Raw genomic sequence first — 27856 nt, forward strand, 5'->3', positions numbered from 1 at the left:
ACACACACTAAACACACACACTAAAGACACACACACTAAAGACACACACACTAAAGACACACACACTAAAGACACACACTAAAGACACACACTAAAGACACACACTAAAGACACTCACTGAAGACACACACACACACACTAAAGACACAAACACTAAAGACACACATGAGACACACAAAACAAAAAGACGAGACACACAAAATCACGACCACCACGATCTCCCGTTTGTGTGTATTTGAGATAAAAAGTCGGCAACAGAACGGCGCACGGCGAAGAGACGAAGCCAGGAGGGAGAGACCGGAGGAGAGACCGAGGGGAAGAGGACAAGAGATTGAGAGGGGTGAAGGGAGAACGCACCCCGGGGTTTGAGCTAGACTGTGCCCAGCTGATGAGGGAGCCAGAGACACCCAGAGAGAGGAAGACGTCTCGACACGAGGAACGACTGCCGTGCGAGTGTGTGTATTCTGAAGATTCACTCCACTGCGAGTCCTGCAGATTCAGTCCACTGTGAATTCAGCAGATTCACCCCACTCCAGATTCAGTCCACTGTGAATTCTGCAGATTCACCCCACTCTAGATTCAGTCCACTGTGAATTCTGCAGATTCACCACACTCCAGATTCAATCCATTGTGAATTCTGCAGATTCACCCCACTCCAGATTCACTCCACTGCGGATTCATTCCGCCCAGGAGTCTGCAGATTCACCCCACCGTAGAATCCCACAGATTCATTCCACTGCAGCACGCCGAACCGATGGGTTATGAATGGACACATCCCTCAGAAATAGCACCATGGGGTCTGGAGCTCCTCACAAGAAGCCACTTGCCCTGATAAACGCCGAGGGAGACTTCCTCCCTGTCCGCTCATTTGCACCGTGGACTTTTGGAGGAAAGTATTTATTGGTCCTTAAGCCACCTACAGAGGGTTTTCCTTGGCAGGAAAGTGCGCGCGCGTGTGTGTGTGAGTGAGCGAGTGAGTAAGTGTGTGAGTGAGCGTGTGAGTGAGTGTGTGAATGAGTGAGTGAGAATGTGAGTGAGTGTGTGTGAGCGTGCGAGTAAGTGTGTGAGTGAGTGTGTGAGTGAGCGCGTGTGTGAATGAGTGAGGGAGCATGTGAGTAAGTGTGAATGAGTGCATGAGTGAGTGCGCGCCCGTGTATATGTACGTATGTAGTACATGTCAATAGTTAGGGTGCGTGTGTGTCTTTGTGTTAAAATAGTTACAAGGTTGTATACAAGTACATGTCAATGTATGCATGTGTGCATGCGTGCGTGTGAGTGCGTCTTGCAATGGATGTTATATATCTCTCTTCTCTTGTCTCCTTCTACATCAGCAGGTCTTCGCTCACGTCCTCTGTACAGACGGCGGGTACGGGGAGACAGACAAATGGAGGCATTAGTCATAGCGGATGTGGCAATCAGTGTTATTCAGGGCACTGTTGTAGCTCGGATGGGTGGCTGCCTCCAATCTCCCAGTAACGTCCTTCCTCCATCACGGCCATCAACAACAACAACAAGTGGCAGTGACGTTACCACGCCGCTTATACCAGGCTATGTACACTTTAAGGCCACATGAAGTGTCGAACGCCCGCTGGTAGGAAGTTATGGGACAGACCCAGGTGCCATGGGCTCACTGACTGAGAAGACTGGCTGATGCACCACCTGTGCCTCCTACTGTGCCAACTTGCTATACTTTAGCCAACCAGCACTCCGCTCGTTGTTGTGAGCATCGCTCCTCTGTCCTCCATTGTTGTTGGAGGGCGACTGCCTCCAACTGCCCAATAGCGTCCTTTACGAGCCTCCTCCACAGAGGCCGATCTTGACATTGCTGGTACCAGTCATTGGCAAGTCCACTCAGCTCCACATCCTCCTGCACACCATCACTCCAACTCCTCTCTAGTTTGTGCCACGCCCAATGAGCCCCCCTCTATCCGGCCAAACAAAAGTTGTTTAGGCAGGTGGTGGCTGGGAATGCGGGCTACATGACCCGGCCAACGCAGAATTGCCTGCTGCAGGAACTCACCGATAGGACTTTGTCCAGATATTACCAGGATTTATGAGCTCCTCACACAATCCAGCCTGGTTAAATCCAGGATGGATCGTAGGCAGGCCAGCTTGAATGTTTCTAACTTACGAAGATGTTCCATTAGGAGGTCCACGTTTTGCAAGCGTAGAGAAGGGAGGGCATGACTGTGGCTGAGAAGACCTGTGCTTCGTGTGGAGCGACAGATCAGGCAGCTTCCAAAAAGCGTTACGCAGCCACTCGACTGATACGGAGTGAGACCTCTGTTGTCAAACCGGAGCTGGTCATGAGCACACTGCTCACATATAGAAAACTCTCCACTCTCTCCACAACAACCCTACCAATGGAGAGTTGAGGGAGTGTAGTCTTTAATGATACAACATACCCAGGCAGGTGCTTAGTTTTGGAGGGGCTAATGGTAAGACCCCACCTCTTAGTGGCACGCTCCAGGTCTACCAGCAGCGCCTGTAACTCCTCCTCAGAGTGAGCAGCAATTACGAGATCATCGGCATACATAACATGGTTGACCAATAGGGAGCCATCCCTGGACCACACCTGGGCATCGATCAGCCTCCCATTATATCTGTATGAGATGGAGATTCCTCCGGTACAGCCATCGAAGGCTTCACGATCTACGTAGTCGAAAAATATATTAAATTATGTGGGAACCAGAGGATATCCCTGTTGCACTCCAAGGTGAACAGGGAATGGCTCCGACTCCCAGCCACGTAGTTTTACCCGGGCAGGCTCACCATCATGATGGTCCTTAATTATCGTGAGCAGAGGGTCAGGGACTCCGAATACACGAAGAACAACCCAGAGCCCAGGCCTACTGATGATTTCATAGGCCTTGACCAGGTCAATAAAGTAGAGATGTAATTCCTGTTGGAATTCCCTACACCCCTGCTGTAGCAGATGGACTATCATCATCACCAACACCATCGCCACCACCATCATCACCACTACCACCACCACCACCACTGCCACCACCATGCCCACCATCGCCACCACCACTGCCACCCCCACCATGACCATCGCCACCACCACCATCACCACTACCACTATCACCACCACCACCACCATCACCACTACCACCACCACCACCATCGCCACCACCATCACTACCACCAGCATCGCCACCACCACCATCACCACTACCACCACTATCGACACCACCACCATCACCCGCGGCCACCACCACCGCTGCTGCCACCGTACCGGGCTTGACTCCGAAGCACGCAGCCCACTCCGAGAGGGAGACGTAGGCGTCCGAGTCGGCGTCGCACGACAGGAAGAAGCGCGTGGTGCAGTGCTCCATGGGTACCAGCGGGGCCCTCAGTGGGGCCAGCTCCGAGTGGGAGAGGTACCTGAGGGTGTGGAGAGTCAGCGGAGAGTCAGTGGGCGCAGGTGGTGGTGCTCGTCGTGTGGTGGTGATGGTGATAATGATGGTAGTGATATGGTAGTGGTGGTGATGAAGGTTGTGATGGTGGTGGTGATAGTGGTGATGATAGTGGTGGTGGTGATTTACAAAGACAAATACAAAGATCCCCCGTATAGCCTTAACATACTGTAGGGGCAGGTGCTGTTAGCGAGCACCTATGAAGGCGATTTACACACTCACACACGAGTGTACATCAACAACAACAACAACCGCCATTCGCCACTAAGTGGCGGTGACATCACCACGGCACTTGTGCCAGGCTATGTGGACGTTGAGGCCACGTGAAGTGTTGAACGCCCGCTGGCAGGAGGTCACAGGGCAGACCCAGGTGCCCCGGGTCGACTGACTGAGATGAGTGGCCGATGCATCACACACCCACTCATTCACACTCACTCAAACACACTCACCCACTCAGACACTAACACTCACTCACTCTTACACACTCACCCACTCACAAACACACTCACACACTCACCCATTCACTCACACTCGCACATACACTCACACACTCACCCTCATACACTCACCCACTCACACACTCACTCACACACACACTCAGACACTCACCCACCCACTCACCCTCACACACTCACACACTCACACTCACTCACACACTCACCCACTCATGCGCACTCACACACTCACCCACTTACACACACACACACTCATCCACTCACTCACACTCACCCTCACACGCACTCACACACACACTCACTGGTCTCCCAGAGTGCTGTCGAGCTGAGCGAACTGCCAGTGCACGGGGTAGACAAACATCTTGTAGTTCTTCACGAAGTCCCGCCGCAGGATCTCCACCGAGTGGTCTCCGGACTCAAGACGCTTCTCGTTCTCGACCATCTTCTTCACCTGCTCACCGACGCGACGAGAGATGGGAGTCAGAGACGGAGAGACAGACAGAGAGAGAGACGTCATAGACGGCCAAGTGAGTTGGTGGTTCCTCCAACGTCGCAGGAGCCTTGTTAGCGGATTGTTCGCAAGAGCTGGGAGCAGCTGCTGCTGTAGGTCTGCACCAGCTACACTACACTACGATACATTACACCACTATACACTACACTATACACCACGCTACTATACACTACACTATACACTACACTATACACTACACTACAATACTATACACTACTATACAGTACACTATACACTACTATACACTACACTATACACTACAATACTATACACTACTATACACTACTATACACTACACTATACACTACAATACTATACATTACACTACAATACACTATAATATACACTACACTACTATACACTACAATACTATACACTACTATACAGTACAATACTATACACTACTATACACTACACTATACACTACACTACTATACACTACAATACTATACACTACTATACAGTACATTATACACTAATATATTATACTATACACTACTATACTATACACTACAATACTATACACTACACTACTATACACTACAATACTATACACTACTATACACTACACTACTATACACTACACCACTATACACAACAATACTATACACTACTATACACTACACTACTATACACTACAATACTATACACTACTATACAGTACAATACTATACACTACACTATACACCACGCTACTATACACAACAATACTATACACTACTATACACTACACCACTATACACAACAATACTATACACTACTATACACTACACTACTATACACTACAATACTATACACTACTATACAGTACAATACTATACACTACACTATACACCACGCTACTATACACTACACTATACACTACACTACTATACACTACACTACTATACACTACACTACGATACATTACACCACTATACACTACAATACTATACACTACTATACAGTACATTATACACTAATATATTATACTATACACTACTATACACTACAATACTATACATTACACTACAATACACTATAATATACACTACACTACTATACACTACAATACTATACACTACTATACAGTACATTATACACTAATATATTATACTATACACTACTATACACTACAATACTATACATTACACTACAATACACTATAATATACACTACACTACTATACACTACAATACTATACACTACTATACAGTACATTATACACTAATATATTATACTATACACTACTATACACTACAATACTATACATTACACTACAATACACTATAATATACACTACACTACTATACACTACAATATACACTACACTACTATACACTACACTACTATACACTACACTATACACCACGCTACTATACACTACACTATACACTACACTACTATACACTACACTACTATACACTACAATACTATACACTACTATACAGTACATTATACACTAATATATTATACTATACACTACTATATAATACACTACTGTATACTATACTACTGTAAACTGCACTACTATACACTACAATACTATACATTACACTACAATACACCAGAGGTGGGACAAAGTCATTGTTATGCAAGTCCAAGTCGAGTCGCAAGTCATCAAATTCATGACTCGAGTCTGACTCGAGTCCAAGTCACATGACTCGAGTCCACATCTCATAGGTGGGACAAAGTCATTGTTATGCAAGTCCAAGTCGAGTCGCAAGTCATCAAATTCATGACTCGAGTCTGACTCGAGTCCAAGTCACATGACTCGAGTCCACACCTCTGCAATACACTATAATATACACTACACTACTATACACAACAATACTATACACTACTATACAGTACATTATACACTAATATATTATACTATACACTACTATACACTACAATACTATACATTACACTACAATACACTATAATATACACTACACTACTATACACTACAATACTATACACTACTATACAGTACATTATACACTAATATATTATACTATACACTACTATACACTACAATACTATACATTACACTACAATACACTATAATATACACTACACTACTATACACTACAATACTATACACTACTATACAGTACATTATACACTAATATATTATACTATACACTACAATACTATACATTACACTACAATACACTATAATATACACTACACTACTATACACTACAATATACACTACACTACTATACACTACACTACTATACACTACACTGTACACCACGCTACTATACACTACACTATACACTACTATACACTACACTACTATACACTACAATACTATACACTACTATACAGTACATTATACACTAATATATTATACTATACACTACTATATAATACACTACTGTACACTATACTACTGTAAACTGCACTACTATACACTACACTACTATAAACTACAATATACACTACATTATACACTACACTACTATACACTACACCACTATACACTACTATATATAACACTATACACTACTATACACTACACTATTCACTACTCTGTATACTACATTATACATTACACTACTATAGACGACACCACTATACACTGCTATATACTACACGACCATACACTACACTACTATACACTACACTACTATACACTACACTATACACGACTCTGTACACTACATTATACACTACTATACACTACACTATACACTACACTACTATACACTACACTATACACAACTCTGTACACTACATTATACACTACTATACACTACACTACTATACACTACACTACTATACACTACACTATACACTATTCTGTATACTACATTATACATTACACTACTATAAAATACACCACTATACACTACAATATACACTACACTATACAGTACCCGGCTCTGCTGCTTGTCGGTGAGCTGGGAGGGGTTGTTGTTGTAGGTCTGCACGAGGACGTTCTTGAGCCAGTCGCGCATGCGCAGTGGGAACTCGGACAGCTCCGCATCATCACAAGGGGTGATCTCTGTACGCACAGACACAGACAGACACACAGACAGATACATCACGCGGTCACTCACCCACCCACTCACTCATTCACCCCCACACAACAACCACCGCCATTCGACACTTAGTAGTGGTGATGTCACCACTGCGCTTGTGTCAGGCTACGTGCACGTTGAGGCCACGCAAAGTGTCGAATGCCCGCTGGCAGGAGGTCACGGGGCAGACCCTGCAGGTGCCACGGGTCGACTGACTGAGATCACTGGCCGATGCACCACCTGTGCCTCCTAGTTTCGTTGTTGTGAGCGTCGCTCCTGTGCCGTCCGTTATTTCTGGAGGGCGACTACCTCCAACTGCCCAGTAGCAGCGTCCATCACGAGCCTCCTCCACAGAGGTCGATCCTGACACCGCTGGTACCAGTTATCGGCACGTCCACTCAGCTCCACGTCCTCTTGTACCACATCACTCCTTCTCTTCTCTAGCCCGTGCCCCGTCCGTTTAGCCCTCTGTATCCAGCCGAACAAAATCCATTTAGGCATGTGGTGGGTGGTAATGTGGGCTACATGACCAAGCCAACTCAGCCTTGCCTGTCGGAGTAGCTTACCGATGGGACTCTTTCCATATACTTCAAGGATTTCTGAGCTCCTCACACAATCCAGCCTGGATACACCCAGTATAGTTTGTAGGCAGGCCAGCCCATATGTTTCTAACCAGTGAAGATGTTCCATGAGCGGGGTCCACATTTCGCAAGCATAGAGAAGGGAGGGCATGGCCTTGGCCGAGAAGACCCAAAGCCTCGTGTCGAGTGACAGACCAGGTAGCTTCCACACAGCGTTACAAGGCCGATGAAAAGATAATGCCACTTGACTGATTCGGATTGAGACCTCTGCTGCTGTCAAACTGGAGCCGGTCATGAGTACACTGCCCAGGTATGGAAAACCCTCCACTCTCTCCACAACTACCCAATCACCGGTTGGGAGTTGTGGGGGTGGAGTATCTAATGGTACAGGCAGGTGCTTAGTTTTGGTGGGGCTGATGGTAAGGCCCCAACTCTTAGTGGCACACTCCAGGTTCAGCAGCAGCGCCTCCAACTCCTCCTGTGAGTGAGCAGCAATCACCAGATCATCGGCATACATAACTTGGTTGACTAATAGGGAGCCATTCCTTTACCGCACCCGGGCATCGATCAGCCTCCAATTGTATATGTACCAGATGGAAATTCCTCCGGTACAGGAATCAAAGGCTTCACGAACTACATAGTCGAAATATATGTTAAATAATATGGGAGCCAGAGGATAGCCCTGTCGCATCCCAAGGTGAACAGAGAATGGCTCCGAATCCCAGCCACGTAGTTTTACCCGGACCTGGTCACCATCATGAAGGTCCTTAATGATTGTGAGCAGAGAGTCAGGAACTCCGAAAGCACGAAGAACAACCCAGCGCCCAGCCCTACTGATGATATCATAGGCCTTGACCAGGTCAATAAAGCAGAGATGTAGGACCTGTTGGAATTCCCTACACCTCTGCTGTAACAGACAGAAAATATGGCATCTGTGCAGGACCGCCCTTTCCTCAAACCACATTGAGGCTCCACAAGCCTCTCCTCAGCGTGCCTAGCATAGCGATGTTGAATAATCCTTGCCAGGACCTTTTCCGGCACACTGAGGAGTGAGATGCCCCTGTAGTTGTAACAATCTACGTGGTCCCCCTTAAAGAGGGGGACCACCTTAAAGAGGGGGACCACCAGGGCATCCTTCAAATCCTGTGGAACCCATCCAGTGGTCCAGAATGTTGTTATGATGTCGTGTAAGGCATTCTGCTTACAAACACCACCCTACATCAGAATTTTGCTTGGGAGATCATCTCTGCCCTGTACTTTTCCTGGTCTCAGACTCTGGATCGCCATCTGTACTTTCTCAACAAATGGAACCTCAGCCAGCCACTCACAGAGGGTGTCTACTTCTTTCAATATTTGAGGCAAGCAAATACATCACCCACTCACCCACCCGCTCACTCACCCTCCACACATGCCAACAAAGACAAACAAAGATCTCCCGTGTTGCCTTAACAGACTGTTGGGGCAAGTGCTATTAGCGAGCAGCATCTAGGAAGGCCGGCAAGGCAGACGAGGGGGTGGGTGGCCAACACCACACCCGGCCACCTTTGTCTTGCCAGTGGCACGTACAGATATACACACATACACTCACCCAAATGCAAAGGTGCCCCATGTAGGCTTTGACAGACTTTAAGGGCAACCGCTCTGTGAGCATGTTGACCAAACTTAGATGTTTCGTCTCAATCCAAAATGCAACGAGTACGAAGCCGTGAGGATTCTGTGTATGTGCGTACAATGTTGAACTTCTTTTGTAACACCGTACGTAGTGAATCGTGGTTATTTGTGGATCTCTGTAGGTCTCTACATATTGTGTATCTGTGGGTCTTCTATGGGTCTCTATGGGTCTGGATGTCTGTGGGTCGCTTTGTATGTGTGTACAATGTTGAACTTCCTTCACACAACTCGTGCTAATCGGAGGTGCGGGGGAAGGACAATAAACGAAACATGCTACGCTGCTGATGATGATGCTGCTGATGCTGCTGATGCTGCTGATCCTGCTGATGATATTGATACTGCTGATGATTCTGCAGGTGATGATGTATGTATTTTGAACTGTTGTCGCACCGTACATAGGCAGCCGTGCTAATCGGAGGTTCTGGGGAAGGACAACAAACTAAACACGCGATGATGATGATGCTTCTGATGCTGCTGATGGTAATGATGCTGCTGCTGAAGCTGATGATGTATTTTTTACTTCTTTCACACCGTAAGTAGCCAAACGTGGGAATTTGTGGATCTCTGTAGGTCTCTGGGTGTTTCTGTGGGTCTCTGTGAATATCTATGGATCTGGGTGTCTGTGGGTCGCTTTGTATGTATGTTGAACTTATTTCGCACCATATGTAGCCAACCATGCTAATCGGAGGTGTTGGGGAAGGACTACAAACACATGATGATGATGCTGCTGCTGATGCTGATGATGATGCTGACTATTTTGCTGATACTGATGCTGCTGTTTCAGCCACTGCTGCTGAAGCTGCTGCTGATGATGACGATGATGTTGATGATGATGACGATGATGCTGATGATGCTGACGATTTTGCTGATACTGCTGCTGCTGAAGCTGCCGATGCTGCTGATGATGCCGAAGAAGCTGCTCCTGTCGCCGTCCTTACCCTTGCAGGGCCCCAGGTAGTCGAGGTGCAGTTTGCGTCCCTTCTTGGTGCCCTCCAGGGAGCACTTGTGAGCGTGGAAGTGGCAGCTGCTTCCGTAGGTGATGTTGTCGGTGCCGCACACCTGCGCGCGCGCAGCAGATAAAGGGTGCCCCACGTGTAGCCTCAGCCAAGACCTGCCGGTGCCAGTGCTGTTAACGGCGAGCAACGGCACTGCCTGTGAAGGCCCCGTGGGGCACTGTGGCACACAATTGGGGGTTGATGGGTGGCCGGCACCACGCCCGCCCGGCCGCCTTTGTCTCTGCACCGTAATGGCCATCGTGCACCTCACTGACATGGCCATCGTGAACTCACCTACCAGACACGGCTATCGTGAACCCCACCGACACGGCCATTGTGAACCCATCTACCCACATGGCCATCGTGAACCCCACCCACCAACATGGCCGTCGTGAACCCACCCACCAACACGGCGATTGTGATCTCCACCCACCGACACGGCCATTGTGAACTCCACCCACAAACACAGCAATCATTAACCCACCCACCTACACGGCCATTGTCAATCCCACCCACCGACACGGCCATCGTGAACCCACCCACAGACACGGCCATCGTGAACCCACCCACCCACACGGCCATCGTGAACCCACTCACCGACACAGCCATCGTGAACCCCACCCACCGACATGGCCATTGTGAATCCCACCCACTGACACGGCCATCGTGAACCCACTTACCAACACGGCCATCGTGAACCCACCCACCCACATGGTCATCCTGAACCCCACCCACATGGTCATCGTGAACCCCACCCACCCACACGGCCATCGTGAACCCCAACCACCCACACGGCCATCGCGAACCCACTCACCGACACGGCCATCGTGAACCCACCCACCCACACGGCCATTGTGAACCCACCCACCCACACGGCCATCGTGAACCCCACCCACCCACACGGCCACCGTGAACCCGACTGACACGAACCTTCTCAAAATCGTTGATAACCTTGGGGCACGTCGAGGGGTCTTGGCAGATGCACAGGGGCTGGTTGGTTTCGTCCACCTCGCACACCTTCCCCTCCTTGCAGTGGTACGACCCGCACGGCCCAGAGGCGTCTGTGGGGGCGAGAATTCGGACCACACCATTAGCACCACGACAAACAGGGGGGTGGGGATTATCATTAATTCAAGAAATGTGCACAATTTGGTATCCGTCAACAACTTGCCCCGGTGGCTAGGATATGTTATTAACTACCTCGCCTGGTTATGCAAATCACTCTAAATGCGTGCTGTTGATTCTAAATGTGGAGGGGGGCGGGGGGGGGGGAAATAGGACCCGGACAAAAATCCACGCAGTGACCATAACGGGGAGAGAGAAAGAGAGATGCAGACTCTCAATATACAGCAGCAGGCATCATCAGGTTCCAGGTTCGAACTCACGACCTCCTGTAGACCAGGTGAGGTAGTTAACATCTCCGATATGTGACTCCCTACCATCTCCGGTCTCCTCCTTCCCCTCCGCCCACGACTCATCTTCAAACTCCACCTCCTCCTCCACGGGATTGCCTCCTTCCATCTGAGAGCGGGCGGGATGGATGGGGGGCAATCATGAATTATGTTATTTAGTCATAAAGCCAGCATTGCCATTCGTTGGCTTGAAAGTATTGGTGGTGGGTGGGGCCCAAAAACGAAATATGTTCATGGGTCGCATTGAGTGAGTAGGTCAGTGAATGAGTGGGTGAGTGGGTGGATGAGTGTGTGAGTGGGTGGGTGAGTGGGTATGTGAGTGGGTGGGTGGGTACGCGGGTGAGTGAGCGGGTGGGTGAATGAGTGATTGCGTGACTGCGTGAATGAGTGAGTGATTGGGTGAGTGACTCGGTGAGTGACTGTGTGAGTGGTTGGGTGGGTGAGTGAACAGGTGAGTGAGTGGTTGGGTGCATGAGTGAGTGATTGCGTGACTGGGTGGATGCGTGAGTAACTGGGTCAGTGACTATGTGAGTGGTTGGGTGGGTGACTGAGTGGGTGAGCGTCACCAATCCATACATGAAACCAAGCTGAAAATCGATCGCATTGATTATAATGTATGGATTCATTATGCTAATGTATGCGTGTATTATGCTAATTAGTTGATACTTACTGGCAATTCCTCAACGACCTCGCCATCGGCTTCCAAAGCACTCTCCAGGTAACTCTCCTGTCACACGTCCAGGGCAGAGTTCAACATCAGGGCTGGCTGGAATTGTAATTCAGCACTTACACCCAACACTGCCCACAGACTCAAAACTGCACCATAGACTCAACACTGCCCATAGACTCAACACGAACACCATAGACTCAACACTGCCCATAGACTCAGCACTGCCCACAGAGTCACACAGACTCACACGGAGACCACAGACTCTCATGAACACACAGGCCAGGAGTTTAACCGAGTTACTCACGGGCAAGGCCAGAGCTGTCCCGACGAGCCCCATGCAGAGGAAGATCCACAGCTTCATTCTGATTTGTCACTGAGTCAACCTAGGTGCGAGACGGTACGGGGAGACGGGACGACATCAGTTGTGAATGCAATAGGATGCAGGTTTGGGCTATAACGGAATCATCAGCATCATCGCCATGTCAGCAGCATCATCACCATCATCATCACCACAATCATCATCACAACCATCACCACCACATCCTGCAGCCTCACTGTGTGAGACTGCGTTTCTGCCAAGTCTCAGTCGTGGGAATGAGTCCAAGCAGACACAAAGACAAAGCTCTCCCGTGTAGCCTTCAACTGACTGTTTGGGCAAGTGGCTGTTTGTAGCGAGTAGCAGCACCTATGAAGGACGGCATTGTGGCACACGAGTGGGTGGGTGGCCAGCACCACGCCAGGCCGCCTTTGTCTCTTCAGTGGCGATGTTTGCTACACATCACGCACCACCAGGCACGTATTTGAGTCTAAGTCGACCTAGGGGAGGCCCAGGCCTAGTCCACATAATCGCCATCACTGGCGTTGGTGGCCGTGATCGGGACTCGATCTCGGCTCGTAGCCGATGGGGGTTCGCAGCGCTAACCGCTGCGCCACCGCTCCCCCCACACAAAGGCCCTCTCATACAACACACACAGCCAACCTCCTCCTCGTACGCTTGGTTACATCACACAACACCCACCCTACAAACCACGCACAGGCAAAAAAAAAGATCCCCGTATAGCCTTCAACAAGGCTTGTCGGGGCAAGTGCTGTTCGCCAGTGGGTTAGTGGGTGTGGTCAAAACCACGCCCGGCCCGGCCGCCTTTGTCTTCCACCAGCGCTGATGTTAGGGCGCCGCGGTGGCTAGGAGATGTTTACTACCTCGCCTGTTATACGGGAGGGCATGGGTTCGACCCTGACGCATGCCTGCTGCCGTGTAAATGGAATTTGCGTCTCTCTCCGTCTCTCTCCGTCTCTTTATTTTTTATTTACGATCAGAGGAAACAAGAAGATGCTCGGTGTAGTTGGAACTTTGCTTCGTTCATCATTTAGTTGTTTTTTATGCTTTGATTTATGTAAGCCCCCCCTTTTAAAATGAAAGATTTCACAAAAGATTTCACGCTCTGCTCTCTTTTCCCCTCCCCTCTCTCTCTACCCCCCTCTCTGCCCCCCATCTCTCTCTACCTCCTCTCTTCCTACTCCATGTCTATGTTCCCCCTATGTTTTCTATGTAAAATTTGTAAAATTATTATTATTTTCCTCCCCGTGGTGGCCACGTGGATTTGTCTCCGGGTCCTCCCGGTTTTTCCCCCTACACATTTAGAATGAACATCACGCGTTCAGAGCGACTTGGTTGCTTTCCATTCCCATGCGATGAGCCGCTTTGTTGAGCTGACACTGACGGCTGCTCTGTACTTCCAGTGTCCAGGGGCCCGCTCAAGGCGCGGCTCCGGCTGGAGCACGCGTACCACACATATGCCGGTGATGTGCACGTCTTCCTCGAACGCTGGGGGGCCGGACAAGCCCTCTGTACCAGCGTGGACGGCATCCTCGTGTTCACCTTTTGAAGCGCTCGCTCGTCAACGTGGCGTGCGCGATGATCACCACAACCACGTGACTTTTCTTTCGTGTTGTGCGCGGTGCTTAAAGCGCCACAGCGCGTCGATTTGTAGCGTTTATTTTCATTTGTTTGCCGGTGACTTTGTGTATTTCATATCGAAATTGCCTCCATTGCTGTTGCTGCTGGCGGCAATAAAAGTTGTTTAAAAGTCAAAAGTCTCTCTCTCTGTCTATTGCTCGGTCCCTATCTCTGTGTCTCTTTCTGCGTCTCTCTCTCTGTGTCTCTCTCCCTGTCTAAGTGAGGTTCGTGCCACTGCGCTAACCACTGCGCCACCGCTCCCCACTGCCCCAACAATTTCGACTTCACTCGAACGACGGCTTCGCCGTTCTGGCTCTGATACTCGCCACGTTCAGAGTTGGCGAATTCCTTTTTTTGTGTTTTTTTTTCTCTTCCACTCGCAAATGGAATTTTCCTCCCCGAGTGAAGTCGTAATAATAATAAAAGTAATAATAAAAAAATGATGGATTCGAAAGCCTAGCCAGAATCAACAGCGAGATGTGCAAATAATATATTTATAAATACGTATTTTAATATATTATGGAGTTTGTTGAGTATGCAAAAAAAGCAACTTAATAAACTGGGTCAGTTACGTAGCAGGGGAAGTCTCCCGCGCATATCAGCCTGTGGTTATATGTGTGAGTCTGTGGGTCTCTGTGTGAGTCTGTGGGTGTCTGTGTGAGTCTGTAGGTGTCTGTGTGAGTCTGTGTGAATCTGTCTGTCTCTGTGTGAGTCGGTGGGTGTCTGTGTGAGTCTGTGGGTGTCTGTGTGAATCTGTCTGTCTCTGTGTGAGTCTGTGGGTCTCTGTGTGAGTCTGTGGGTGTCTGTGTGAGTTCGTGGGTGTCTGTGTGAATCTGTGTGAGTCTGTGTGAATCTGTATGTCTCTGTGTGAGTATGTTGGTCTCTGTGTGAGTCTGTGTGATATTGTATGTCTCTGTGTGAGTCTGTGGGTGTCTGTGTGAGTTCGTGGGTGTCTGTGTGAATCTGTGGGTGTCTGTGTGAGTCTGTGGGTCTCTATGTGAGTCGGTGGGTGTCTGTGTGAGTCTGTGGGTCTCTGTTTGAGTCTGTGGGTGTCTGTGTGAGTCTGTGGGTCTCTGTGTGAGTCGGTGGGTGTCTGTGTGAGTCTTTGGGTACCTGGCTGAGTTTGTGGGTTTATGTGAGCCTATGGACAGCCAGAGTTGGCCACCTGATGATGCTTGTTGTAATTACTGGCGAAACGTCGTACTCGAATTGTATATGTTGTCGTGGGTTTACTTTCCAACACACCGGTGTGCTGTACTAGTAACGAATTGGCAGGTTTTGTTAACGTGACAAACCTTACTAATTTGCTGTGTCGGGTGGTGGGCGGGTATAACGACACATTTATATTTACGCCATCTAACCCAAAAACCTCTATTATGGCTCTATTTTGGTGTTGCAACACCTTAACACACCACCTGTTGGATAGCCAGAAAGGGTAATACAACCTATTCTTAATTTTCACGCAAGTTTTTTGTTTTACTTTACCGAAGCCTCAACGCTCATCTGAGAATTAAATCACCTTCACATCGACACTGTAGACCAGCGGTTCTCACCCTCGTGTTGGCTGCTATGTTGCCCCCTCCTTGTTGGATGTTGTCTCAACCAAGCCATTACCCCCCGTTACCTGGATAGCCCTCAAGCATGGTCCAGAGAAATAAATGTTACGAATAATGAACCTCGATATTTTAAACAAATTGTCCTTTTGTTACGTGAGGTTATATCCTAACTTGGCTAAGTAACTGCAAGCAAATGCAAAAAAACAGAATTGAACGGTGCCGCTCTTCGTGTGATGTAATTATTTGTACGGCCCCGCTGCTTCTACTCTAGGAAGCTCGCAACATTGTTTGACGATTGATGAGTTTAGAAAGGTATCTTTGATATATCGTTCTCGCTCAGCGTACAGATTTAAATTTTGATCGTAGTTATTTTAGACTGGCAGATACATCATACACACAACGGAATTATTCACCAATGACTCACAACTTATGATATAATTTCACACGCGTTTATAAATCACCTCACGTACGTACACTCCGTGGGATATTGCCACGTGTATCACCCAGGGGTCCGCGTACCACCGGTTGAGAACCACTGCTGTAGGGTAGTGCATAGGGTAGTGTATTGTATAATAGTGTATAGTGTAGTATATTGTATAATAGTGTAGTGTATAGTATAGTGTACAGTGTAGTGTAGAGTGTGTTGTGTATAGTGTGTAGAGTGTAGTGTATAGTGTAGTCAATTGTATAATAGTGTATAGTGTAGTGTGCAGTGTAGTGTATAGTAGTGCATTGCATAATCGTGTAGTGTATAGTGTAGTGTATAATGGCGTATAGTAGTGTAGTGTAGTGTATAATCATGTATAGTAATGTAGTATGTAGTGTATAGTGTAGAGTAGTGTAGTGTATAGTGTAGCGTATAGTAGTGTAGTGTATAATAGTGTATTGTTTAGTGTATTGTATAATAGTGTATAATAGTGTATAGTAGTGTAGTGTATAGTGTAGTGTATCGTAGTGGCAGACGCTTTGCTGCTCTTGCTCTGCTGCTTTGTGTATCTCGTTTTTAACTTTGATCGTTTTCATGTTTTTATTAATACCACCGCGATTGGTGTTCGTTTTCAATTATCCGTGATATGTTTAGTATATTTCCTGGTGAAAGTCTCTCCTTTGCCGTGGCCCTTCCCTTGCTGCTGCTGCCTCGGGCAGTCTGGACTCTTGCAACTCACAGATATCCCCCATTCCGTTGGCTCCTTGGTCCTGGACCTGTTCAGTCACGGGGGGGACCTCGCTCGCCTTTGCCTGCGGCGGTGCTGCTGTCTTCCCCCCTTGCACCTGCCCTGCCCCGGCTCGTGACCTGCCCGGCTGTGGCGTGTGCCTGGTTCACCTTTGTGTACGCGTTCGGCCCGCTGCAGCTTGCGTCCGGCTCGCCTTGGCTGTAGCTAAGCCTTCTCGTGCTACGGTGCTGTGTTCTACTGCAGTAGTGTATAGTGTAGTTTGGTGTTTTAACATCTTAACACCTGTTTTAGTGCCAGAAAGGGTAAGAACTATTCTTATATTCACCAGTATATTAGATTATGTGTCCCCGCTGAAATCACGCTGGATCTCGGTAGTGAAATCTTCACCCTGGTATAACGACGAGTTTCATGCACTGAAGGCAACTGTCCACGAGGCAGAGCGATCTTGGAGAAAATCTGATCTTACCATGCACTCGCAAATCTTAAAGCACCACCTTACAATTGAAAAAAAGGCACTCGACCATGTTAGCATCAGCTATCTTTCTGATACTCTAGCGAATGCCTGGAATAACCCTAGAATAATTTGTTCTACCTTTCATAGCCTCCTTCAGTCATCCTGCGAGTCTCATACTATTGTATAAAAGCAAATGCTGACCAGTTCCTTCAATATTTTTTTGAAACAAAATCAACACAATTCCCCTTTCCATTAAATCTTCCTCTTCCTACCAATCTGCCCACTGTTCAAGCACCACTGCTGATATCTGATTAATCTGTATTCTCCGAGCTCACACAATCAGATGTTGCTTTATTGATTGCGAGTTCCAAACGAACCTATTTTCCTCTTGATACTTTTACTTCTAAATGTATTCATGCACATTTTCCATCTCTTGCAGTCTTTATTAACAATGTTCATAAAGAACTCACTCTAATCTGGTACTGTCCCTTCTCTTTTTAAATGTGCCGCGGTCATTCTGGTACTCAAGAAAGCTGGCCTCGATGAATAACTTCTCAGTAATTATTGTCCAATTTCCTACCTGATAGATCTCACCAAGATCCTTGAGCTTTCAGTAGCTTTACAGCTTAAACATTGTTTGCTTGTAAATGATAGTTTTGATCCTTTTCAGTCCGGTTTTAGGTCCAACCACAGCACGGAAACGGCTCTGGCTAGAGTTGTCAATGACTTGCTGGTTGCTGCTGATGCAGGACGGCCTAGCATTCTTGTCCTTTTGGGCCTGAGTGCTGCCTTTGACACCAGTGATCATTGCATTTTGCTCGAGCGTTTGGAAGGCTGTATGGGGCTGTCTGGCACTGCTTTGCACTGGTTTATTTCCTATCTATCTGAGCATAAACAGTTTGACAGCCTGGGAGGGATAACCTGAGACACATGTTCTGTTCCTGTCAGTGTCCTCCAGGGTTCAGTCCTTGGCCAACTTTTATTCTGCATATACTTGGCCCCGCTTGGCCATATCATACATCAACTTGGACTTTGTTTTGTTGTTACGCTGGTGACACTTAACATTACACTAATGTTCTTGGTTCTTTCGGTATAGTCACGTAGAAGGGAAGTAATAAAATAATAAAAATAAAACATAATAAAATAATTTTGACGACGTTTCGGCCACAATGCAAGCAGCCGTCCTCAGGTGAAACCAGGTCTGTCGAGGCGACAGACCTGGTTTCACTTGAGGACGGCGACAGACCTGGTTTCACCTGAGGACGACTGCTTGCGTTGTGGCCGAAACGTCATGAGAATTATTTTATTATGTTTTATTTTTATTATTTTATTACTTCCCTTCTACGTGACTTTACCGAAAGAACCAAGAAGATGAATCCCTGCAGTCACGAACGCTTTAAATCGAAAAATTACACTAATGGTGAATCCTCCCTCAATGCAGCAGCGGCATCTAGTGTGCTCTCTTCTCTTGTGACCATCAAGGCTTGGATGCAGTCTAACTTTCTTCAGTTTAAAGTTAAACGCTGCTGTTGGGCTCTGTCATAAATTGCCTAAGGCTGGCACGGTCAGTGCGGTAATTCATGGCCACAATGTCGGTGCTGCTCAGACAGTGTTATCCTTGATCCCTCACTAACATTCAAAGTCATCAAGGCTTCCTTCTTTCACCTCAGAAATATATCCAGATTGCACCCCATTCTCTCTTTATCGGACCTTAAGAAGCTGGTTCACGTGCTTGTGTTTACACGCATCGATTTTTGCACTTCATTATTAGCTGGCATCCCTCTCAAGTTGTTAAACCTCCTCCAGCACGTGCAGACTGCAGCTTCCAGAGTTCTTGCTCGAACAACAAATTGCTGAGTCACATTACCCCGTACTTGAATCTCTAAATTGGTTACCGGTCAGGTTCCGAGTGGAGTTCAAGTTCCTTCTTCTCACTTACAAGACCCTCAACAATGCCTCACCCATCTGTGACGACCTTCACCCGTATGTCCCAACGTGAGTTCTTCAGTCGGCTGGGTGTGGGCTACTATTGTCTTAGCCGAGGTCGCACCTCCGTTCAGCGGGTGACCCGGGAGAGCCTCTTCCCGTGAGGCCCCCAAGCTGTGGAATTCACTCTCCCTGTTCGATATTCGATCTTCCGAGTCTCTAAATGATTTAAATCCCACCTTAAGATAGTTGTTTTCTTAAATGCCTTTTTTACTTGTTAATGTCGTTATGTGTTTTTGGATTGTGTGTGTGGTGGGTTGGGTATTTGTATCCGTGGTCAAATAATGAGCCTGCGTGCTTATATTATTATTCAGCAAAACAATATTCTTGCTGTGGTTTTCCCACCTGATGATGATTGCTTGTGTTGCGATCGAAACGTCGTGATATAATTAAAAAATGTTTTATACCTACGTGACTTTACCGAAATAACCAAAGAGTATGGATCCCTGCAGTCACGAAAACTTCAAATCTAGATTGCGTGAGTTATTTACTGGCTTGCTTTTAGTCGTGTGCAGCGCCTTGCGAACTCTGAGTGAAACGCGATTTATAAGTGTAAATTATTGATTATTATAGCGTAATGTATCGTAGTGTATAGTGTAGTATAAAGTAGTGTAGTGTATAGTGTAGTGTATAGTGTAGTGTATAGTAGTGGTGTATAGTGTAGTATAAAATAGTGTAGTATGTAGTGTATAGTGTAGTAAGTAGTGTAGTATGTAGTGTAGTGTATATTAGTGTAGTAAGTCATGACTTTCATGTATAATATAATTTCACACATTTAAAAATCACCCACGAACCCCACAGTGGTTCGCGTACCCCCCCCCCTGTTTGAGAACCACCACTGATCTAAGACCCCCATTGAAACTCATGACAGCATGGTCTCCTCGGTTTTTGCTGACCAAAGTTGTAAGCGAGAATTTGTAACCATCGCTTGCAGCTGGGGTTGGCATCGTCTCTCCCCCCTCTTCCTAATGTCGAGGCGAAATGAGTGAGGTCCAGGACTGTGACTCATGCAGCTGCTTTTGGCTGCATTTGGGTACGCGGTCCAGACTTCCCCAGACACTTCCTTGGCTGACGGAGGAGGTGTTTCTGTCTGTCTGAGAAAAAAACGGCGGGCCCACTACCCAGGGTTTATTAAACTAAACAAGAAACTATGAAATAAAACGATTTTATTACGCGCTTTTATTTAACTCACTCTGTCTGTTGTTGTTGTTGTTGTCGTATCCTCAAATCTTGTAACTCGATTTTAACCCACTTCCCAATGTGGTATCGACTGCAAACTTGGTATACTTATGTCATACTGATGACAATACCAAATTCTATTTTCAAAAATCAAAAAAATATTTTTCATCATTTTTTATATGTTATGTTTCGGCTTTGGTCTAACTGTCCACGCTCAACTGACGCTGGCTGTAAATCACCACGGCCCCTTACGTTATGGCAAGCTTTGCGGCCACTTCCTGGAGTCGTGGAGTTCTGCCATTACTCGTACATTTCATAAAAGCGTGTTTTAAAAAATAAGTTTTTTTTAATATATTTTTTTATTTCACCAGGTAAGGCCCCACAGAGCTACGGAGCTCTCTTTCAGAAGCGACCATGGGCATCACAAATTATATCAGCTGCTCAACGAAGTGGATGACATCATCATCATCACGTGGAAATGTAGAGCAGCAGCCAAATGTGGAGAGAAAAACCGGAGGATCCGGAGAAAAATCCACGTGACCACGGAGACAGAAAAAGACGCAAAACTCCAAATATACGGCAGCAGCAGGCATGCGTCAGGGTCGGGATCGGGATCGAACCCACGACCTCCTACATACCAGGCGAGGTAGTTAACATCTCCTAGCCACCGTGATTATGATGAGAGAGACGCAGACTCCAAATATACAGCAGCAGGCAACGTAACGATCGGGATCGAACCCACGACCTCCTGCATACCAAGCGAGGGCGTTAACGTCTCCGAACCACCATTCGAGAAAAAAACCCGCGTTGCATAATCCACGCGATATTTATTTTTTTCCTACTCGCTTTGGTTGAAAACACGTTTCTTACATTTTTTCGGCGTTTCATGAAAGAGAGGGGAAATTATTCGTCAAGTGAAAACTGGCGAGTTAACTGACACATCCACAGAAGATCCAAAAACCCAAATATCCACAGACTGGCACAGAGACCCACAGACTCACACAGAGACATACAGACTCACACAGACCAGCCACAGACTCACACAGAGACACACAGACTCACACACATACCCACAGACTCACGCAGACACTGTGGAGCGCTAACCGCTGCGCCACCGCTCCCCACGCGGACTCGCACACAGAGCGGGTCCCTGTCGACTCATCCGACGTGAGAGTTGAAAAAATTATTAACACGAAAAAAATAGCGAAAGTTGTATTCACGTAACTTTTAATTGCACCCAAACGACGTTTTTTTTTTTAAATATACGATTTTGTTTGATGATGAAATGTCCTGGGCTGGGTTTCAGTCTTGAGCCACTGTGGTTGAGTAACTGTTAGAAGCAATCTCAGTGGAGAGCTCTGTGTTAAAAAAAATAATAAGTCTCTTAACACCGAGTATCTGAATTCGATTCTCAGTGATAGCAATTATCTGAACCCGTGCTGGGCCTCCTCCCCTAGGTCGACTCAGCCTCAAATGAGTACCTGGTGGAGCGGTGCGTATTAAACAATGCCGCTAGGGAGACAAAGGCGGCCAGGCGTGGTGCTGGCCGCCCACCCTTCTTGTGCCGTGTCGGCCTTCATAGGTGCTCGCTAACAGCACTTGCCCCTACAGTCTGTTAAGGCTACACGGGGGATCTTTGTCTTTGGGTGGTTGAGTGAGTGGGTGAGTGTTAGACGGTGTTTGAGTGAGTGGGTGAGTGAATGAGTGAGTGGGTGGCTAGGAAATGTTAACTTCCTCGCCTGGTGTACAGGAGGTCGTGGATTTGATCTCGACCCTGACGCCTGCTGCTGCTGCTGTATATTTGGAGTTTGCGGTGCCTTTCTCTCTCTCCCCGTGGTGGTCGCGTGGCGCCAAAAAGAAAACACTGATAGGAGTCAAACTATAGGAAAGGCAAGTACATCACTTAAGCAATTAAATAAATAAAACTACAACTTTACATTGTTTACAATTTACCAGGGTAAGGCCCCACTGAGCCGCTGTGTCAATCATTCTTTTCAGACAAGCGACCTGGCCATCACAAATAATTGCATCTCAACCAAGTGTCTGATACCATCATCACCGTGTGGAAGATTTTATAGCAGCAGTCCAAATTACCATAAACGCGTGACGTTCATTCTAAATGTGGAGGAGAAAAAAGCGGAGGATCCGGAGAAAAATCCACACGGAGTTGGCCTGTTCCTGGCTAACATGAAAATCGTGTAGTTTATAGTTCAGATTTTAATATACAGCAGCAGCAGCAGGCGTCAGAGTCGGGATCGAACCCACTACCTCCTGTATATCAGGCGAGGCAGCAGATAATATCTCCTATCCACTGTGGCACCCAATGCCAAATGATAGCTTCTCAACGAGGTATTTAGTGGCTGATATATCATCGAGTTGAGCCAGGAACCACTGACATTCTGGTCGTCACGGTTTGAGCCCTGGGTCTGGGTGTCTCTCGCTTTGGTAAATTCCAAGGTATATTCAGTCAATGAAGAGAAAGTCAATCTCAATGGATGTCACTCAATAGAGACGATGAATCTCAATTGCAAGGAGTGGGTTTCACAGTCAGTGTCTCATCAGCAAGCAGAGCCGGGCTCTGCTTGAACAGAGGCTGGTGAACTGCCCAGATGTTTATAGGCAAGGGTCAGGTTTCGACATTCAGTGTTCATTTGCAGCAGAGCCAGCCGCCTTTGCTTGCACCAATGCTGGTGGACTGCCAGATCTGTATTGCAAGACCTGCATTGCAGCAATTAGTGCACCAAATTAATCCGGCAAAAAACAAACACACGTCACATTCACGATTAGCCTCTTGGATTACATGATGATCCCACACATTTGTATGCATGTACCTTGAATTTCGTTGGCACCGTGCGTAGCCACACCGTGCTAAAATGTCGGTCTCTGCGGGTCTCTATGGGTCTACGTGTCTGTGGGTCTCTGTGTGTGATTTTAATGCCCGATTGGATTATGACGCAGACACCAGGGTTGGAGTTATGGAAGGCATGGGCCAGATCAGCCAAATAATAATGGAAGGAGGCTGCTAGACTTATGTGCAGTCCATGGGCTTGTAATTATGAACACGCTGTTCTGGCATTCGCGCATCCACACATCATGGATGCACGCTGGTTCCAAGCAAGGACATCTGCTAGACTATATTATTACAGACCAGCTGATATGGGCCCATGTCCTTGACACCAGGACTTCCTGTGGAGCTGATCTGCTCACTGACCATCGACTTGTCATCTCTAAGATACGCCTACAATTAATCTACTTCGGTGGTGGGTGTCCATCTAGGACCCTATTCAAACCCAAAGGGGCCTGGTTTCAGCTAGCTGAGGATAGTTGCAAGCAGAAATTTCAACATCGCTTGCAGCTGGGGTTATCATCGTGCCCCCTCCTTCTGATGCAGAGGAGAAATGGGCGAGGTTTAGGACTGTGGCTCATGCAGCTGCAACGGCAGCATTTGGCGGCTGCGAGGGGCGTGTCCTTGATGAGTCTGCGGTTCTCGGTGTGAATTTGTGGGTCTCTGAGTCTGTGGGTCTCTGAGTCTGTGGGTGTATATGTGAGTCTGGGAGTCTCTTTGTGAGTGGGTGGGTCTCTGTGTGAGTCTGTGGGTCTCTGTCTGAGTCTGTGGGTTTCTCTGTGAGTCTGCGAGTTCTTTTGTGAATCTGTAGGTTTCTGCGTGAGCCGGTGGGTCTCTGTGTGAGTCTGTGGGTCTCTGCGTGAGTCTGTGCGTCTCTGTGCGAGTCTGTGGGTCTTTATGTAACCACCGTGTTCCGGCATCGGCGCATACCACACAACATCATGGATACACACCGGATCCAAGCACCAACATCTGATGGACTACATAGCCGAACGAAAGAGTGGATGCGGGGTCCATGTCCATGATACCAGATCCTCCCGGTAAGCTGATCTGTCCACTGACCATCATTGGGTCATCTATAAAGATGCGCCTCCATTCTTCCACTTAGGTAGTGGGCACACACAAACACCATCTTGTTGTGAAACATCCCTGACACCTGGAGGTTTTGATCTTCCACCAAGATGCTCATGGTACACGTCTAAACCGGCATAATTTTCATACCAGCATAAAGCATGGCAGCAGCAGTAGCAGCAGCAAGTGATGGTGTGGATGATACCCCGATGCACAAATAGAACATTAAACAACTCTGGGGCAGTAGTGGTGCGACTGTGGTCATCACGAACGAGAGATTGTAGTACGAGGTGTAGCAACGCAATGCCCCGATCCACAAATACAAAGCAGGAGACATCACAGCGATTATGATGAGGATTCACTACTACTGCTCCTGACGTAGTTGTCTGCTGTCTTGACCACCTGAATGTGAAATTGTAGTTGCTGTTTCTGCCATCTATATCAACCATACGATAGGAAGAAGAGACTCATAGAGACCCATAGAGATCCAGAGACCCATAGAGACTCAAAGAGTCTCAGAAGACTCATAGAGACTCACAGACTCACAGAAACTCAGAGACCCATAGTGACTCATAGATACCCCAAAGAGACTCGTAAGCACCCAGAGAGACTCACAGAAATCTGTGGAGACTCAGACCCAAAGACTCATGTACACCCCAGACTCAGAGACACATAGAGATCCGTAGACTCATAGAGACCAATAGAAACACATAGACTCAGAGACTGATGAAGGCATCACGGTTATTCACTCCGCTTGCTCCTGATCACGGTTATCTGCTGCCTTGACCACCCGAATGTGACAATGTGGCTCTGCCATCTACATCAGTAGCCGTACGACATTAAAGATTGCCCCCTTACCGGCAATTTAATTTCTTCCCAATCTCCGAATGTGAAGTCCTACCCTTTGCTGTCGGCGCTGAAAAAAAATAACCTCTCGTAATAAACGAATAAAAACAAATATATATCCTTGGTTCTTTCGGTAAAGTCACGTAGAAGAGAAATATTAAAATAATAAAAATATAAAACAATAAAAATTCTCACGACGTTTTTTTACATTTTCTTGCTGTGGATTTCACACCTGATGATGATTGCTTGTGTTGCAGTCGAAACGTCGTGAGAATTTTTATTGTTTTATATTTGTATTATTTTATTATTTACCTTCTACGTGATGACTTTACTGAAAGAACCAAGAATATGAATCCCTGCAGTCACGAAAGCTTTAAATAAAAAACAATTGTTACCAGGTGTATGGCCCCACTCAGCTCTGTCGTGCCTCTTTTTTACGAAGCGACCTGGCCATCACAAGTGATAGCAGCCTAACCAAGTGGCAGATCTCATCATCATCATCATCGCGTGGACATATATAGCAGCGGACAAATCACTCGAAGTGCGTGGTGATGCCGATTATAAATGCAGAGGGAGCAAAACCGGAGGTCCCGGAGAGAAATCCACGCGACCACACGGAGAGAGAGAGATGCAGACTCAAAATATACAGCAGCAGGCATCGTCAAGGTCGGGATCGAACCCACGATCCCTCCTGTATACCGGGCGAAGTAGTTAACATCTTCTAGCCACCGTGGTGCCGCTACATCTTCAGGAAACTGGGGGTACCCTTCTACAACAGCAGCTTCGTATATGGGGTGCCTTACCTGGCTAACAAGCGCCATGACCTCGCCAACTTCGCCTGTGCGTGTGTTCTTTGAACGCTGGGGAGCCGGAAAAGCCCTCTGTACCAGCGTGGACGGCACCCTCGTGTTCACCTTCTGAAGCGCTCGCTCGTCACCGTGGCGTGTGCGATGACCACCACCACGTGACTTTTATTTCGTGTTATGCGCGGTGCATTCAGCGCCACAGCGCCTGGATTTATAGCGTTTGTTTATTTGTTTGCTGGTGACTTTGTGTATTTCATATCGGAATCGCATCCAGTGCTGTTGCTGCTGGCAGCAATAAAAGTTGTTAAAAAGTAAAAAAAAGTCGCTGTGTCTCTCTCTCTGTGTTTCTCGCTCTGTTTTTATCTCTCTTTTTTTTGTGCCTCTCTCTCTCTCTCTTTGTGTGTGACTCTTTGTCTCTCTGTCTCTATCTCTGTATCTCGCTCTCTGTCTCTCTCTCTGTGTGTCTCTCTCTCCCTGTCTAAGTGAGGTTTGTGCCACTGCGCTAACCACTGCGCCACCGCTCCGCACTGCCCCAATAGCTCTGAGTTCACTCGAGCGAGGGCTTCGCCGTTATTTTTTCCTACTAACCCGGCGACCCGAGTTCGATTCCCACTCACGGCCAACACCACCAGTGACGATTATCTGAACCGGTCTTGGACCTCCCCTAGGTCGACTCAGCTTCAAATTAGTTACCTGGTGCGGTGCACAAAAACATCGCCACTGGGGAGACAAAGGCGGACCTGCCTGGTGCTGGCCACCCACCCCCTCGCGTGCCGTTCCGGCCTTCATAGGTGCTCGCTAACAGCACTTTCCCCAACAGTATGTTAAGGCTACACGGGGGGTCTTTGTCTATTTGTATGTATGTATCCGTGTACAATATAGTGTTTTGGGGGGTTAGATCACGTACAAAAATGTTATTATGGATTATATTGGTCGCGAAAGCCTACGTGTTAAAATGTGTGTATGTACTGTGTATGTATCCGTGTGTATGTGTATGTATCTATATGTATCCATGTGTAAGTGTGCGTGCATCAGTGTCTATGTACTGTGTATGTTCTGTGTATGTATCTGTATGTGTAGCAGTGTGCATGCACTGTGAATGCATCTGTAAGTATCCGTGCGTGTGTGTGTGTGCGATTGTAAATCTCTTACCAGGCGTAAGAAATTCGTTCCCACGTTCGTTTCAGCTCCCGGGGTCTCAATATGCGAGTAACGGGGAGAGACGCAGACTCATAAAGGAAGACGCTGGGGATAGGAGGGAGGGAGGGGAAGGA

The 27856-nt window shown here is 47.3% G+C and overlaps 1 protein-coding gene across 1 annotated transcript; it reads right to left on the reverse strand.

The window, feature by feature from the left end:
- Positions 1-202: 202 nt before the first annotated feature.
- SPARC (secreted protein acidic and cysteine rich) lies at positions 203-27856 on the reverse strand. The gene is made up of 10 exons (XM_078876770.1): positions 27735-27856; positions 13012-13090; positions 12708-12764; positions 12065-12146; positions 11556-11686; positions 10569-10689; positions 7235-7362; positions 4177-4325; positions 3239-3387; positions 203-1351 (listed from the first exon to the last, which is right to left on the reverse strand). Exons 2-10 carry the CDS (start codon positions 13066-13068, stop codon positions 1323-1325), a joined length of 903 nt encoding a protein of 300 aa, XP_078732896.1. The 5' UTR covers positions 13069-13090; positions 27735-27856; the 3' UTR covers positions 203-1322.

This window comes from Lampetra fluviatilis, chromosome 45, assembly GCF_964198595.1.
Source record: "Lampetra fluviatilis chromosome 45, kcLamFluv1.1, whole genome shotgun sequence".
Lineage (NCBI taxonomy): Eukaryota > Metazoa > Chordata > Hyperoartia > Petromyzontiformes > Petromyzontidae > Lampetra > Lampetra fluviatilis.

Coding starts and splice junctions, on each gene's coding strand:
- SPARC (XM_078876770.1), bottom strand. CDS start 13,068: ATGAAGCTGTGGATCTTCCTCTGCATGGGGCTCGTCGGGACAGCTCTG. Junction 12,765..13,011: donor GGACAGCTCTGGCCTTGCCC/GTGAGTAACTCG, acceptor GACGTGTGACAG/GAGAGTTACCTGGAGAGTGC. Junction 4,326..7,234: donor CCGACAAGCAGCAGAGCCGG/GTACTGTATAGT, acceptor GTCGGTGAGCAG/GTGAAGAAGATGGTCGAGAA.